At 34.6% G+C, this 18,961-nt stretch overlaps 1 protein-coding gene across 1 annotated transcript in view; it reads right to left on the reverse strand.

Moving 5' to 3' along the window:
* Positions 1 to 7,620: 7,620 nt before the first annotated feature.
* Positions 7,621 to 18,961, reverse strand: part of LOC109053628 (ciliary neurotrophic factor receptor subunit alpha-like) — a 39,807-nt gene continuing 28,466 nt past the window's right edge. Inside the window, exons 4-6 of the mRNA XM_042731976.1 lie at positions 16,871 to 17,060; positions 13,587 to 13,704; positions 7,621 to 8,786 (exon numbers count right to left, since the gene is read on the reverse strand). Of these exons, the coding sequence (XP_042587910.1) occupies position 8,786; positions 13,587 to 13,704; positions 16,871 to 17,060 (309 nt within the window). The 3' untranslated portion in view covers positions 7,621 to 8,785. The remainder of the gene's footprint in view (positions 8,787 to 13,586; positions 13,705 to 16,870; positions 17,061 to 18,961) is intronic.

The raw sequence follows: 18,961 nt of genomic DNA on the forward strand, positions 1-18,961 counted from the left end.
GCATATATGTAAATTTAAATGTTTACGAGACATCAGGTTTGTGTGATAAAACGACATTTCCCATAATTCCCTGTGGGTACATGGAAAAATACAAGTAAAGCAGCAATTATGCATCTTATCTGCATCCTTTGCGCTTTGTTTTGTTGTGTAAGTGCTAAAAGGCTACCTGTTTTGACAAGAAATTGCCTTGTTTTTTTTTTGTTTTTTTTTAACGAAAATTACTTAATTGCACATAATTATGACATCTAAATCTGAGATATGCTACATTTGCCAAGTCTCCTAAGGTAAGTGAATAGTACAGTAGACAAACGTTGTTTCATCCTTCCAAGGACAAAAAAAAAAAAAAAAAAAAAAAGCCATTGGTGCAGTTAAAAAAGAAATTTGCTTTTGATTGAATATCTAAACGTATTGATTCAGTTGTCTATGCTATTTCACCCAATATTTGTATGCCATGTGTATTTCATGCATGTATTATTATACATGCAACACATTAACATCAAACTCTTGTGCATTCTTTGTCATTAAAATAACTTATATTAATAAGTCACTGACAAACATTATTTAATGCTTAACAGATGACGAGATTAAATCTATTTAAATATCGCTATATATGAAACTGGCATGCACAGTACAGTTAGAACTGAGAAAATATCTATAATCATTTGTTGAAGATAATACCGTGTTTGATATTTCGTTATGTAATGCCACAGAGGTTTTTAAATGTGTTGTAATCATCTTTTTAGGGCAGTGCATATGAGCCATCTTATTAAGGTTACTGTGAGCCACTTAATGCCTTCTGGGTTATGACAGCTGCATACTGCACACAGTACCAGTTTTCAAAAGATTTAAAACAAGCATGAAATGTGCTACAAAAACTGTCAAATGAAGATCTACAATTAGAAGAATCACACCCCCACTAAACACCCAGCACTGAAAAAGAAATATATCCAACAGTTGGCTCTGCATGAAAAAGAGGTTTCAGATGGGCACAGCGTTTATGAGGGTGTACCTGCTGCTCCGTCATCTGCCAGATGAAAGTCTCCAGCAGTCAGGCATTCAAGGATCCACAAACTAGTCTTTGCAACAATTACAAAGTCACATGAAGTTCTTCATTAGAGTTTGTTTGTGGCCCACTTCAGGCAATAATTTACGCAAAATCCACTACATTTCAAACAAGCCTGTTACGTTTTAAAAAGTGGGGAACATTTCCATTTTCAGAGAAGCAGTACATCAAATCTTATTTTGATATTTCTATAATCTTATCCATTTGACATTTAGCTTTCAAATGTAAAGAACTATATGTAGTCGATAATCATGAATCGTATGTAGTCAATAATAAATGTTATTGCTTTTACTGCTTAAAAAACTTTCTTTGGTTTTGCTACACAAATTCTTGTAATTTTGAGGTCACTTTAAAAAGCATATATATATATATATATATATATATATATATATATATATATATATATATATATATATATATATATATATATATATATATATATATATATATAATATATATATATATATATATATTTATATAGAGATATATATATATTATATAGTACATATATATATATATCTATATATATATATATATATATATATATATATATACACATATATATATATATACATATATATATTTATTTTTTTGCAACATTAATTGGTCACCCATATATATAATTATGTATGTATATATATAATAGTTTCCATCCATTTGTATATATATAATAAATAGTTTCCATCCATTTGTCTTGATACAATATTAGCAATATTTTTTGTCAGTTATATTTCCAGAGTTTCGGAAACAAAAGAGATTGAGCTCAAAGTCACTGAAGTTTGATTAAAAAGGCAGTAATTTATTTTTTTTTTTTTTTTTTTTTTTTTTTTGTGGGTTCAAACTAAATGTCTAAATGTCAACTTTTGCTGCCTATAAACTTACAGAACTCATCCAAAACATATTAAAATAGAGATTTATTTAACATTTTTTAAGTAAATATTATATCTATTCCTCGAGTAGATACTCCATGCAGTGCTGAGCAGTAAATATTAAAGATCAGTTGGGAGATTATCCCTGGAGATTGAGATTGAATCTGTGTCAGGATTCCCAAACCTACTGAAAACAGAGGGAGGGGCAAAACTGCATTTGCCCTGCAGTTATTAGGTGTCATTCATATAGTTAGTGCCTCTGAAAGGTTGAGGATGTCATTAGACGGGCCGAGGTGTAGACAGGCATGCAATGCTCTATTGATTTTCTCCAATGCACTGTCAGAGGCTTAAACTTTAGGTCTGACAAAGGATGTCAAAATAGCAGACTGGTGTAGTTTGAATACTTTCAGCATTTGACACAGGAAAAACTGATTGAAAATGTGGTACTTTAAAGAGAAGATACTGCATTGTGATCATGAAATTCAAATTTAAGGCAGCTTATGTTTTGAGCACATTTATATAATGGTGTAGACAGAGTGCACCCATAATGCTTATATCTTAACCATGTGTCTAATGAAGTGGCTGGCAACAACAAAAAAGCACCATGTGTCATGCTCAAAAGGTTTGAATCACCCAAAAATGAAAATTCTGTCATTAATTACTCACCCTCATGTTGTTCCAACCCCACAAGACCTTCGTTCATCTTCGGAACACAAATTAAGATATTTCTGATGAAATCCGAGAGCTTTCTGACCCTTTATAGACAGCAACACAACTGGAACATTCAAGGCCCAGAAAGATAATAAGGACATCATAAATCAGTCCATGTGACATCAGTTCAACTGTAATTTTATGAAGCTGCAATAAAACTTTTTGTGCGCAAAGAAAACAAAAATAATGTCTTTAGTCAACATTTTTTTTTTTCTCTTCCGTGCCAGTCTTTGACTGAGAGTACACTTCAGTGTATACTTTCATAAACTAATAAGTGGGCTAGAGGTACGGTATGTAACTTGTAAACTAACAGTATAGCTATAAGCAGTTTTGGAGAAAGTTTATTTTAAAAGTTTAATGCATTACAATATTGCATTATTCACAAAAAAAATTAACGAATTGAACACTGAAAGGTATACATTTATAAACTAAAAAGTGGGCCAATTTAATCCCAAAAATTTTACATTGATACAGAATAGTAAACTTCTTCATAAAGTATTCTTGGAAAATGTTCTGGAACTTCACTTAAGTATGCTGAATAAAATGAACTTGAAGTATACTTTTTTTTTCTGTTGAAAAGATTATATATTTTAATATATTCTGGTTTTGATGTAAAAAAAGAACAATGCAGTGTATTTCTTTCCTTTGCAATTCAATATTCAATATGCAATGTATGCCTTCAGCTTCCAACATTCATTTTTCACAATCCAGTCAATTGCAGATAAATAAAATAAAGTCTCCCACTATTCTTTTCTCCCATTAGATAACCAGATTCACAAACTGTTTGAGAATTCAGTTTCATGTTAACAGATTATAATGCCTTGTACTATATAACATCAGTTGTGTGTTTTGAGTTAACATGAATAAATAATAATTAATGTATTACAATATGTGTAACGCCGTAGTAATAACTTGTAAATAGATGCCTTGTTGGAATTCAGTTGTTGGAATTCAGTTATATTAAAACTGAAACAGGCAGGTCTGTGCTTCTTTGTGGAGAGCGAAAACGTTGTTAAAATTGCAAAGTTTTGTGCACAGCCTCTGTGCAGCCTCTCTCTAAAAATATAAATCATTTCTATTCACTTCACAGACATCTTGATTCAACTCGTTTACAACAAATCAGTGCTATTTCATCTGCCAATCAAGATGCCAACAGCGAGCCCCATGAGCACCAGCTGTGTCAAAGACGTGCTTCTGTGCGAACCGAGTGGCGCGCTTAAAAAGCCAAAAAAGCTCCCTAATATCCCAGGCTGCCAGCTGTCCATCAGAGAACTCAAATCTAGCCCCATAACTAACCCAGCCTCTCCCGCTTCCCCTGAATGCTACAGGCCTTGCATGGCCAATCAGTCATCGTAATGCCTGGCTAGACGGCTGCTGGAGACCACGAGCCTGCGAGCCATTGATTTTCCTGTGAGTTTCTCCTCTCCCTCACCAGCTAATAAGGGTTCTTGAGTCTGGACTTTAAAAGACTTTAAGTGAAGGGTAAGTCAACAGTGTGCCCCCAGGTGTACAGACAGAGAGATTGATGCTTGAAGGAGAGTTAAGGTTCTCACAGACATACTGTAGTAACTCACATCTCAGTTGTTTGTGGACGAACCTGAAGGAGATATGAAAGAAAATCCAATAAGGAAATGTTCTTTTCTCTTAACGGAATAGTTCACCCAAAATGAAACTTCTGTTATTGTTTACTTGAAATTGTCATTTGCTGTTCAAAACCGGCATGATCTCACTTATTCTTTGGAACACAAAGTTAAAAGGTCAAATATCTTCCCCCAACTATGGCGCCATTGCAATGCTGAGGGATGTTGGAATCAGTGCTGTTTGGTTCTGTGTTGGCTATGTTTACAGAGCAGTATATGGCCATCAGTCCTGTATTTGAGTCCAAAATATGGATAAATTCACACATTTTATGGGAGTAAAGACCGCATTCTATAATCAAGTTCACACCCATACATTTTCAGGGCTTGTAACCGTATTTTTAGTGTAGCCCTGCTGTGTGAACAGAACCAGACTGGGCAACTAGCTGTCTGTTACATCATGCAGTGTGGTAGAGTATGGAAGCCCGTTTCCACCACTGAATAAAAAAAAAAAAAAAAAAAAAAAAAGGTTATTGTGACTTTTAATCTCACAATTCTGACTGTTTTTTTTTTCTTTTCTTTTTATTTTTTTTACAGAATTGTGAGATATAAAGTCAAAAATTGCGCGTTAAAGTCCAGTTTTTTGGGGGGACTGATATGTTCTCAGAATTGCGAGTTTATATCTCACAATTCTGACTTTATAAATCGCAGTTGCGTTACACATATAAACTCGCAATTCTGAGAAAAAAGTCAGAATTTTTAGTTTATATCTCGAAGTTCTGACTTTATTTCTCAGAATTGCGACTTTATGTCTCGTAATTGAGAGTTTATATCACACAGTTCTGACTTTATTTCTCAGAATTGCATTTATATCTCACTATTATGACTTTTTAACTTGCAATTGTGAGTTTATATCACGCAATTAAGAGAAAAAAGGCAGAATTATGAGTTTGTATAACGCAATTATGAGAAAAAATGTCAGAATTGCAAATTTGTATCACTCAGTTATGAGAAAAAAAAGTCAGAATTGTGAGATAAAAAAGTCACAATTACATTTTTATTTTTTATGCAGTAGCGGAAACAGGCTTCCATAGGAGAGTCTGCTCACATCCAAATTGTGAGATATAAAACTTGCATTTTTTGTCAGAATTTTTTGTCAATAAAAAAAAAAAAAAGTTGGAATTAAAATTTTAAGAAAAAAAAAATAATAATAACAAATTTCCAAGATGCAAAATGAACTCAAAATTGTGAGATATAAAATTTTATTAGTGAGAAAGTCAGAGCTACATTATAATCCCGCAATTCTAATAAAAAGTTTGAATTGTTAGATATAAACGTGCAATTCTGAGGGAAAAAAGTCTGAATTGAGAAATACGAACATAAAATTCTGGGGGAAAATAAAAGGTTGTAGTGTAAAATAAAACTTTCAATCTTGGAAAAAAGCGCAGCACTGAGAGGTATAAACTACTATATCTTCTAAAGTCACAATTGTGTTCTCTTTCAATTTTTAAGCTTCTCACTTTAATTGGTGAGACATTAACTCAAAATTGCGAGAAATAAAGTTAAAACTATTATAAACTCTATTTAAAAAAAAGGCTGAATTGTGGTATACTGTGTGATATACACTTACAATTCTGACTGAGGAAAACCGCAGAATTGTAAAATATTAACTCAACAATCACAACTACTGTATTATTATTATTTGTTCTTTCTTTCTTTCTTTCTTTCTTGGTGGAAACAGGCTTTGTAGAATCGAGCTGCATACAGTCACTGTTTCCACAGGACCTGCTTCCATCAGTTTTGTGGTTGTTTATCTGCTGTAATATAAAAGCTGCTTTCGGTCAGGTTTTGACCAATGAACTCACATCTCAATTGGACACTTGAAATTGACTTGAAATGTGAGGAGACATTACAGTTTAATGGGGGTCAACCATTTCTGATATTACTTTAGTAAACTGTCCCTATGGTTGCATGCGATAGTCAGGCTCGACTTCATGCAGAAAATACTTCTTGTGAACAGGACATTTCAATACTCACACCTGTAAGTAAATGTGGTAGTCAATCCCAAACACTGACAGTCTGAATGTAGCTTGTAGCTCATTTCAGAGCCGACAGGAGGTATTTGTCTCCATACAAAAATCTCTTGTATGGCTTCAGAAGACTTGGAATATAGCGCAAACTTTTATTTTACTTACCTAATGGTGCTCTTGTTTCATTAGAAGAAAGGTCATGGGTTTGAAACGGTGAGTAAATGATTCTAATTTTCTTTTTGAGCTAAACTACTACTTTAACAGAATGGTATTTGCAAGTGAGCATAAACACAAATTACAGCCTACAAAAAAGATATGAAGAAAAAAAAAGTACCACGAGCCATTTATATAAATTACTGCACAGCGTTTTATGGTTTTATGGATGTTTTGCAGAGACACAGGATGCTTTAATTGAACGTTTCAAATGCCATCATCTGTAATCTTCTTCAACCTCATCTTCCAGTGTTAGCTCACAGTCAAAGAAAAACATTTGTCAAGAGACTTTATCCACACTCTGTAATAGTCAGAAAAGTGCTTCTCAACTGGTGGGTCCTGACTCAAAATTGGTTCAGAGGTCAGTTCTTTTCAAAACACATATGACAGTTTGTTAATATTTTACATTTTGGCAAATTAGTTGCAAATTTATATAGCCTTAAGGCCCATTCACACCAAGCACGATAGCTATAAAGATAACAATAAAGATATAGTTTTAAAAATTGTTCTCAATATAACGATATAGTTGGAATCATTTTTTTTTTTAGGATGGTGACTTTTTTTTTTAAGCTTTTGAACAATACAAACATTGACAGCGAATCAGAATCCATCCTGCTATAACGAGCTCGAGAATTCAAAGCATAGGATGAAAGTGCGATTTGGTTAGCTGGTGTGGATGATAATATCGTTATCTTTATAGTTATTGTTGTTGGTGTGAACAGGGCATTACTCATTAATTTTTTTATATGTTTGCTTGCATCTACTTATAGTTGGGTTTGGGAGTAGACCTTCATAATTACTGTTATTCAAAAGATTGAATCCATATGAAATCGGTAGTTTATAAAATAGTTATGTTGTAGGGTTGGCTGGTGCTGTTATTCAAAAGATTGAATCCATATGAAATCGGTAGTTTATAAAATGTCAACAAACTCGGTAGTTTATAAAATAGTTATGTTGTAGGGTTGGCTGGTGGAACCAAAAACACAAACAAAACTATGCCATGTAAAATAAATATTACCCAGACTTCGTTAAATCAGGTTTGAAGGACTATTTTGTAAAGAATTTTGGTATTGTGTTGGATCGCCAATATTAAACCAGTTGAGAAATGCCACACGAAGATCAATGATAGACATGAACAAAAGACTGACAGGTTCTACTCATTGTGAAATGGTCACATTTAATGAACAACTTCTCATTTTATATACATCTATAAAAAGAACCCAGATACAGGTTACAAGAATCTAAAGCTAATACATACATTATTAAATAATAAACTTTTCTCATGTTAAAGATACATATCATAGTTTACAAAATATGATCAAGGAGAATTAAGCAGTTATGAAGGTTTGAAAAGAAAGAGGGAGAAGATAAAAAGCAAAGCACAAACAAATAAACAATAAGGTTCTAAGGTTCTAAAATTATATTTTATTCATTGATAACCAAAACAAAGCGAAACGATATTTCTTGAAGAAGGTAGTATTAAACTGTGATATTGACTAGAAAAGTCTGCAAAAACAGATGGTGAAAGGCAAATAGGCAAAGAATGAAAAGATGTTTCCGAACGGTGCTTAATCTTCAGATGGTCTGACATGACACATTGTTCTTCCTGTTACAAAAGGCGGTCCAGAACAGTCCAAACCAATTTGTTATTTACAGTTTCAACTTCTCTGTGTTCAGGGGCCAAAAAATGATAAAAGAAAAAGCGGTAAACAAAAAGAATACAACAGATATCAAATGATGGCCTTCAAAATAAATGTGTTACTCTTCAGTCTTTGAAGCTCGTGAAGATTTTGTACTGCCAGTTTCAATCCCTTACAGACACAGGCTTGGGGAAGCTAAGGATCATGGGAAAAAAAGAAAAGAAAAACAGTCCAAGTCTTTGGCATGATGAGTTAGCTGTATGTCGTGGAAATCGATGTTACACAAAATGAGCTTTTTCTGTCCATGGAACAGTTTGAAGAATCGAAATGGGCTGAAAAACCTTGTGACAAAAGAAAATGAGGTGGATGCATTTTGTTTTGTTTTGTTTGTTTTCTTCTTGTGCTGCCAGGCCGGTGAGTCTCGTGTCCCCAAATCTTTTGCTCCCCTGGGGCTCGGTTCCTGTGTCTGTGTCTGGTCTGTCATCGTCAGAGATGTTGAGATGTTTTATTGTTCTTTTGTCTTCCTTTTGTAAATGTAAGCATTTATTAATCTTCCTAGGTCTTTTTTCTTTCGTGAGAAAATGAACTTGAATTAAATTATCAATGCACGATATCTATTAACATGTGCAAAATAGAAATAGAAGACTCCTCATTTTTTTTCCACAGGAATGAAGCTTACACATCTGGAAAAATGAAGAAAAGAAAATAGATGTTAGCTTTGTGCGATCATTCATATCTTACTCAAGGGCAAAAATACATCTTGCAAAAATGATAACTATAGCATTCCCCCGAAATATCATTTATTATTACTAGAGTAAAACTGTGGTAACTAACTAGCTGTAAGTGTCATCTAAATAAATAATATAGAAGGTTTCTTAAAACTTTAAAAAAATCTATCTATCTTTCTGTGTGTTTATCTGTTTATTTATGTTTATATATATATATTGTTTCATCTATCCATCCATCCATCCATCCATCCATCCATCCATCCATCCATCCATCCTTTTTTTTTATATATTTATTTTTTTCATGTTTGTTTTTTTCATAACAGTACATAACAGTATTTATTTATTTATGCAGAAATTAAAACATGATGTCATCATTTAAACATGATGTATAAATAATTTACAATTTAAACAATGCACCATTTTTCATGTTAGCATAATTACAATGACATTTGTGGTGTAATTGTAATAAAAAGTGGAGTGGAGAAATATGAGCTTAATTGTCATGAAAATAATTGTAATAATACAGAGTTAGAATGGCTCTAAAGTAGGCTGCATTTTCTTTACACAAAACCATTTCCTATTACATTATGATTTGGTGTGAAATACGACTTGGACATGAACTTGACAGATTTTGCATGACACATAACTTCTGAACCTTTGAATTGCTGCTAGATTTAGTCACCATGCTAGTTTAACTTCAAATAAAGGGCAAAGTCAACTCCTTAAACGGATCTGAAAACATTCCCCAGCTGAGTACTTTTATACAGCGGTCAGCCTACTAGAGTTTAAATTACCAAGACAGTATTGCAAATGAGAACAAACAGGGGCCAAAGAGAGCAATATCCAAATGGCTCCCACTTCATGCCAGTGGGAAGATGTAATTGGTGAGCAGCCACCCATGATGTTGCCTTTAATTTTGTCTTGGCCTGTTACGGGCTGACCAATTAAATCTTGCTCAGAACGGCTGGGTGCAGAGGTATAAGGCGAAGGTATTTCTGCGTGAACGTGGCTGTCTCGGGAGGGCGAACACATCCCACCCCTGAGGCGCTATCATACACTTCCTCCTGCGTTCCAGCTCCATGCATGAGCTTGCTTTAATTAGAGATAGGCTTGTTATGCCGTGTTGCTGAGTTGGAGATAACAGGCGTGCTGTAAACATATGGCCCGAGTGCTAATGAATCTCAGGCTTGTTACTCGACTATCTCCTCTTGCTTTCTGACTCGTGCAGGGGATCGATGAGGTTTATGTGGCTGTAAGCACCAGTAACTGGGTCCGTCCCTGAGTTTCTCAGGCGTTCTGGGTGGATTGTGCCAGTCTAATGAGCCGATGGTCTCTGGTTGGGTCCTGTATTGTATCTCTACAGTTTTTCACGATGGAAGCCACAATTTAATGGTGTCAAAGAGTGTCCATTTCACATAATTCTCAGAAAGCCCAATAGTCTTTGTTTTGAGAGGGAAACTCTTCCAGTAGTCTGCCGATATCTAGTCCATTAGGTGTAGTACTTATGACTGTCAAGAGCGATACAAAATCACGTTCTGGAAGTACTGTGAGCACTTGGAAAATGCATACGTCTGAGTGGAGTTAAGACCACCACCTTCTAGACTCAAACCCAGATCCACTAAGACCTAAATCAAAACCAGACCTCCTGAGACCAAGATCGATACCAGACTCGTGAGACTATGATCAATACCAGTCTCCTTAAGACCCAGAACAATACCAGATCACTTTCATACCTACATCACTAGCACACCCCCAATTCCCAGACCAGACCTCCTAAGATCCAGATCTATAGCAGAACCACTAAAGCTGAAAATATACTTCCCTTGTTCGCGTTCCGCTTGGGCTCACGGACTGTTTGCGTGACATAATTTTTGTCATCAGAACTGTCTGTTGATGTCTGCACACACGTCCTAGTTTTTGAGTCCGGGTGGACTTGTGCAGAGACAACAGCGCATGTGGAAGTGATTTGAGCCTTTGAAAAGAATGGTCTAAAAGATGAAGCTTTAAGCAATAAAAGCAATACCAACGCACTGTGATCCAGACAAAAACCAGAACCCTAAGATCCAAACCTAGACAAATACCAGACCCACTAAGATCCAGATCAACACCAGAGCCACTAAGATCCAGATCTACACTAAGACTAGACCTCTCAAGGCCTGCATCCAGCCAAAGGGGCATTTACACAACACCGTTTTCAACAAAAAGTTGTATCTCTTTTTATTGTCCATTAACTCGACAACAGCATTTTGGAAATGTTCAAGTTTTTGTAAAGGATACCATTATCCTCTTGATGTAAACTACAAAATCTTGAATTTATGAAAACAAAGGGCCTCATTTATGAAACACGAGCAGAACAAATTTTTGTGTAAATTATTCGTAAAACCGCTCTGATGTAAACTTTCGAATTCATGAAAATGTTCATTTTTTCAAAATGTTAGTTGATACGAAAAAATGTACTCCTGCTCACTACCACGTGTAAATGGTGCATAAAATGTTCTTTGTTCTTTTTGGCAAACTGATGACACTGAATTTTGATGCACTGCCATAATAATTACAAGTTAATTTGCCCTTGCCATCTTTTTAAATTTTTAAATTTTTATTTTTAAATTTTTAATTAATTAATTGATTCATTTATTTTTGCAGCTGAGTTGATAATTGTAAATCACAGTGCTCGTCACTGTCACTATTTACCCAGCCGTAAATAGAGGAGGGGTGGGACAAATACCTAAACATCCTATTTGTACAACGACTGCCTACAACAATGGAGAAGTCAATATTACTGGTTACTGCTTTATCATATTTAGTAAAATTCTAAAAAATTTGATATTTTTAGGCTAATACATTTCCGCCATTTATATTCCATACCATAGCAACTAAAGCGTCTCAGTTAGAAAAAGGCTGTGCCACCAAAGCGGTCTCCAGCCAGTCGTTTTAAGAGCGCCTGACATTTTTTTTCAGCTGGCTAAAAACACTTTGGTGTTCACACATTATTGAATATTTATTGATGGGCATATGGCTTAGTCTTTTTTGCATTTATGCAATATACTGGAGCCAAACCTGAGAAAGTAGACCAGAATATTCCACTGCGTTCCTGGACATGCAATTTGCATAGCTGTAATTCATAGGTGGGGATTATGCTAATTGTGAACGAGCATCCACGAGCGCCCTATTTACGAATGATTGGAATTCATTAACATACCTGTACATGTTTAACTATCAAATCGGACGTTTACGAAGAGTTTGTGAATCCGGAGGAGAGTTTCCCAGAATTTACTCATATATTTACCCAAGTTTCATGAATGAGGCCCAATGATGCCATGCACATGCTTATAAGGTATTCAGTCTATTGGAATGCGTGAAATGCATATATGCACATACTGTTACTTTACATCACCAACTACTGCCGTTGTTTTTGGTAATCCGTGTGAATGCGAACCATTTTGACAACATTGTTATCTGTATGTGAAACTTTTAAAAAATGCAAAGGTCAAACTTTTCAGTTTTTTATTACATTGTTGTCGTGTAAACATACCTTAAAGGGATAGTTCACCCAAAAATTAAAATTGCATTGCTGTCTATGCAGGGTCAGAAAGCTCTCAGATTTCATCAAAAATATCTTAATTTATTTTCCGAAGATTAATGAAGGTCTTAAAAGTTTGGAACGATATGAGGGGGGTCGTTAATGGAGTAATTAGGGAGTAATTAATGACATAATTTAAATTTTTTGGTGAAATACTTTAAGACTTAAACTACTTTAAGACTAAGAAAAAAGTTTGTCTATTTCAGTAAACTGAATTGAGAAATTGCTATATGTGTTGCAGCACTCATTTACTAGTATAAAGACATTTTGTAAATGGGCTGCTTAGCCATTCTTCTGAATTCTTCATAAGGGTATGGCAATACAGTGCCAACTAGTGGTTGACTTAATTATTACCATTAGTACCTTGCAAATAGATAATTGTATATGAGACCCAGACCCCTACTAGATGTGCGGTCACATTTACCTTTATAAGCTGCAGTCATTTCAATAGGAATCCAAACGATTAGGAATTTTGCATGAAGGCGAAAGGTTTTCCCATATATATTTCATAACAGGTTCAAGTTGGTAATGTGGATTCACCATGTTGACCAACAGATACCTGCTTGAATGATTTTTGTGTGAGCTGTGCTTCATGCCTCCCTACACTATTGACAATGAACCTTTTTAGCCAAATTTAGCCAACAATTCCCTAATGTGACCATGACTTCAGACGAATTGAACATTTATACATTTGGTGAACTTTCAGTGAACTACTTCAAGTTTTAAGACCCAAACCAAGACATTAAGCAATAAAACCCAGACCAAGGCATACTTAATGTGGTTTATAGAGGTCTGAAAACCAAAACCACAAAATCAAGACTCCAACTCTGATAATGAGGGGAACAAGCATGACACAGCTTTGGTTACTCACCGAGTTACAGTATCTCTTTAATAAACTATGTGCATAAGTTCTGACTATTAGTTAGTTATTGGTGTCTCAAGTGTATTGTGAGCTTGTATTTTACATAATTAGGAAAAGTGTAGTCCAGCTGCATGAATAATATGGTAAGCCTCTTATGATTTATAAATGCTATTTCAGAGATTATGCTCATACATTGCTCATTGTTCATACCTCATGCATTGTTCGCACTGTTTCATTGAAAGCTCATGATCCTTTCTCACATAAGATCAGTGAATGAGATGCATGGAAATAGCATTGCAGTGAGGTCACGTACCACATGATGGACAACAGGACGCAGGCCAGGAGGAGGTGGGTTGACCAGAGAAGGGTGGAGCAGGCCGCTGTGGGTTCACCCACTCGTGGTGCGGCTGAAGGCGGTCCAGGGGTGGTTTCTGCCAGGGGTGAGGAAAATAGTCATTATTTCTAAGTATTTTAACAGGAATGGGTTTGTAAATCCATGGTTTGTGTACAAAATATGGATGAATGACACAAAATGACATTTTATTAATTAGTTAATTCCTTCAAAAATACATTAAAAAGAAATACATTTAATGACTTGAATACAATGAACGTTTTTAAATGTGTTTTTAATCTTTTTTAAAAACGTTTTAGCTATTACAAAAAAAAAAAAAAAAAGTCATGTGGTGCGACCAACACCAATAACTCCCAACAGACCCTCATGACTATGTGTCAAGGTGAATAAGTCACTTACAATATTGAATAATTTGACCTTTTTATGACTAGGCAAGGTGATTTCAGGTTATTAAATGTCATGTGGTGCAACCATGTTGGTGCATCCACAAAAATAAATAAATAAATAAATAAATAGAAATAATTAAGATACAAAGATACATTTATTTTCATAGTGTAAGAAAAATATCATATTGCTTTTTACTTTGATTATGCCACTTTTGTTTGATGGTGTATAAATATTAAATGATTAAAAAAAGCCATTAAAAATAAATGTATAGATGTTGGAAAACATTAATAAAACATATTTACTCACCCCTAACAGTACATAAAAACACCCCTTAATAGTACATAAAAACAAAATGAACCGTGATTGGTCACTTTATATATCATTTACATATCTTCCTGTGTAAGTGAGTGGGTCTTGGCCCAATTATTGGACCCGATTTTAAACCAAGAGTCAAAAGTCTGGTTACATGAGACATTCATTGTAATAACATAAACTTTATATCTGTAACTCATAATACAATACCATGAGAACAATATTTTGAGTTAACTAAACAACTGCTCCACTGCCATCTGAACATTTTCATGCTGTGCAATTTTAAATGCAATTGACTTCACAACTGCAAGTAGATATAAGTTATTGTTTTTATATCGCTTGTTTATTGTATTATTTTAAGCAGTGTGACAATGTGTGCAATGACTCCCTGAAAAACACTGCAGATAAAGTAGAAAGAGCTGTCTCGCGCAATGACTCTGATCTCAAATTAAGCAAATAAAATGCTGAAATAACAGACAAAGGAGGAATTATTACAAGGACATTCTCCTGTTTTACCCAGGAAAAAAGAAAGAAAAGCTTTTAGAGAGAGTGTTTTGACACACAAGTCACAAAACTAGCATGCAATTCTGCTGAGTTTTTAATTCTTTCCTCCGTTCCAAGTATAGTGTGGATTAAATACGCTGAGTGCATGGAGGGGTAGAAACTCAATACTGTCTGCTGGATCAAACCGAGCCGGGCAGCCGTCACTAGATATTACTTCTAATAGCAGTCATCAAGTTGTCAGTGCTATTTATAAAATAAAATGTACATAGCCTATCACTAGGGTTTTCAAGTCAGGATTCTCTTTGTCCGCCCTGAAAGGACCACAGTATCAGAACTCGTAAATCCCAAACTGGGACGCAGTGAAACTAATATTGCACATAGGCCATCAGCATTTTTGCTTTATTTATTGTGTTCTCTTTTTGGCCACTGAATCATTTAAAATACAAGCACAAAGGGAGTTTGTTACCATAACTATACAAAAGCATACTGAAATTACTTACTGTTGATCTGAACTTTCTGCACACTGGGTTGACTAGTATGATGCAATCTAAAAAAACTGGATTACATTTTATTATTATTATTTCTTTAAAAGTGTGTTTTACTTTTATCTTTCAATTCTGATGATATGATTTTGTGCGGCAGTAGTAGCTACACTGCACCATCAAGGGCCAATATTTGCTCCCCTGGAATTGATTTGCAGGAGAATGTTTTACCTTTGTAAGGAAAATGTTTTATAATTACTTCATTATGTGTATCTGTGTTGTCTTTTATGACAAATACATACATGTAATTGATTGATTCAATAGAGATTATCAATAAAAATCAACAAAAAACATTTTTGCATGTTTTGCATGTTTGTTAATAGCAAGAATAGGACCTTAAAATAAAGCGTGACCATTTGTTTGTTTGTTTATTTATTTATTTTAAGATTAAACCATTTTGAGAAAGATTTCACATTGGTTGTCTCACGATGAAATCCAAATTGTTTTAGTTATTATTATTATATATGTTTTTTTATTAATTATACATTATATACTTAAACCATGCAAAGGACGTTCCTCATCACATCATCATCTCCATGGCTAGTTACAATTATAATCTGAGATATTTTCTATACTGCAAAATAAATATCTTTTTACATTGCATCTGCACTGTTTATGAAAAAAATAGCAAGAGTGCGGAACTCGGAGTACGTGCTTAACTAAATTATATTGCGACACCCCTATAATGTGAATGAAGTGGTAGTGGTACAGTCCATAAAATACATTGTACAGTTGAGAATGTATGCATTGATCGATAAACTGAAGAGACGTGACTTTGAAAGATTCTGTGATTGAGGAGATAATAATAATAATAATAATAATAAAAAACATGGTTTTCAAGATGAAGTGGCATTCGAAAGCCATTTACTTCTATCATATGATGCATTTCAGGGAAACAGAGTTGTCAGTGAGGATTTTTTATTTTATTTTATTTTTGTAATTTTATTCCAGGAACAGATTGGATGGTGAAAAGTGTCTGTAGAATGGAGTCAGGGCTGAATCCAGACCTTTGCAGTGGACTGTGAAGGACAACTCTCAGTTCTGAGAAGGCTTTGTGACTGGAGGCCGAAGGCCAAGCTACCAAGAGAAGTTTTCTTTTGGATAAATGGACTGAAGAAGTGAACACAATTTGACCAGGAACATGTGCTGAGGAGGTAAACAGGTTTGATTTGAGTTCACACTGACTAAACAGACTGTACATGGCTATTTCTGGTGTCAGATTAAATATGGCATCTCCTTTATAATATTCATCCTTAAACTTAACAGAACCTGATGTCAATTCCTCATTAACCTCAGAGCGCATCAACTATTCATTTGTTGTTGAAGCTCTCTGACAGCAGAGGGCAGCGTGACTTTGAGATGCAGTGCTACAGACACTGTCTCCTCATTATCAGCCACTATTATTGTTTTATGGGAGAACAGAGATCATGGGGGGCAGACGGGCCTGCCATTACAGTGAATATGAGAGTAGTGTGCGTACGGTTGGCAGCTCATGCATACCTGGGATAATGTCGCTCTCAGTGGTGGAGGTGATGGGCTTGGGTTCCTCCATCCAGGGGGTGGCGTGGACTGCCACGCTCCAGTCGCTCCAAGTGCCGATCTCCATGTCCTTGGCCGCCAGTTGGATGATGTACTCTTTCCCTGCGTAGGCGTCGGTAATGGTGTGGGAGGTGCTGTCAGAGAGCTCCACCTGTCAATCAACAACAAGAGCCAATCAGGGATATGGAACTTATGGGAATGATGCGTGTTGTTGAGATGATTACATATGAGATGCACACTATGAGGAATGTTTCATTAGAGGTGTTTGTGGGAAAGGGTTGATCAGCGGCTTTTGGGTGGGTGAGGGGGGCTTCTTGCCATAGCTAACAGGAAATGATGGGTGCAGGGGTGGGTTGAGACCATGATGCAGGCTGGATTTGAATATGCATCTTCCACATAAACAAGATGGAATTTCAATAATTGGAATTTAGGAGATTACGTAAATGCAAACATTAATCTGGTATAAAAACAAACAAACAAACAAACAAACAAACAACATAAATAAATAAATAAATAAGATGTTCACATTTCTATAAAATTATCAGTACAGCAAATATCTATTTAATAATATTGAAATGATAATAATATTACAATTATAATAAATTAAATAAAACATTTATATCTCAATATATTGTTGTATTGATAATTTATACTGTATATTTAATATAGATTATTTGTTTTGTGTAATAATAATAATAATAATAATAATAATAATAATAATAATAATAATAGATTATTATTATTATTATTATTATTATACAAAACAAATAATTATTATTTAAATAATTGCATTTAACAACAATTTGAATGAATTGACTTCAGTCTACTACTACTAATAATAATAATAATAATAATAAATCATGTGCTATTATTTTTTTTTTTTTTTTTTTTTTTTTTTTATGGTTTCTTACCACTGGATTTGCATTTGTACTTGCATTTGAATAATGGCACTTTATAATTACTTTAATACTTCAGTTAAAATAAAACAATTTTTGCTCATTCTCATAGAAAATCTCATAGAAAATGCAATATGACCAAACAATGTGTCCTCAAGTCTGTTGATAGTTCACTTCCTGTTTGTGTGCTGCAGTGGATTTGCACACACCTGAGGACCACCTGTGGACTCTTTGGTGCCTGTGAGTATTGAGGGTCACTTGACCACAACAGAGGAGGGCACAAAGAGGCTGGGAAGTCCCGTGCATGTCTTGGCCGCTTTGAGGAGGGGGAAATTTGACTAATGCACTGCAGCTGAGGCCTGTGGAGGGAGATGAGTGATGGTAGAGACGGCCCAGCGTCTATGACTCATCCCGCGCATCCATCACTGGCCTGTCCCACACTGCTGAAGCTCCGGTCTGGAACTCAAAATCAGTGCTTTTCTCGCTCTTTATCTGTCACACAGCAGGACTCCAGAAAATTCTGAGCTTTCTTTTTCAATTTATGAGTTGGAATGTGAATTTAATTGGCACTGACCACATAATGTTGAACTGGAATGACAGGAATGGCAATTTTGAATTTAATTTTACATGTAAATTTTAAATGTAAGAGTTTTTTGACAGTATGTGTCTAGTTTTCATTATTTATTTTGACTAATTATGCCTTTTTTTTCTCTGATGTGTACATTTTATCAAATGATAAGGCTTAGTAGTTGAATTGTTGTCAAAGCAATTAATTTGAATCCGCAGAGCAAGGAAAATACACAAAAAAGTTAACATAATTATAAAGTGCCATTATACACAAATATGTAATGGCAACATATATTGTGTATATGTATATATATATATATATATATATATATATATATATATATATATATATATATATATATATATATATATATATATATATATATATATATATATATATTCTGCCTATGTTTGCTAACTCCTTTGAAAATCATTTTAAATTGTGGAATTCAGTTAAAATGCAAAAGGCGTTCTCAGTTCAGTTCTGAATGGTGCACAGACCTCTCGCACACATGCCTGGTGTAGGTGAAACAGTGGAACGGGAGAATTGCTTCGCCCACAAAGTGAGATCCCAGTGCAGTATACAAAG

This window comes from Cyprinus carpio, chromosome B10, assembly GCF_018340385.1.
Source record: "Cyprinus carpio isolate SPL01 chromosome B10, ASM1834038v1, whole genome shotgun sequence".
In the NCBI taxonomy this organism is placed as follows: domain Eukaryota; kingdom Metazoa; phylum Chordata; class Actinopteri; order Cypriniformes; family Cyprinidae; genus Cyprinus; species Cyprinus carpio.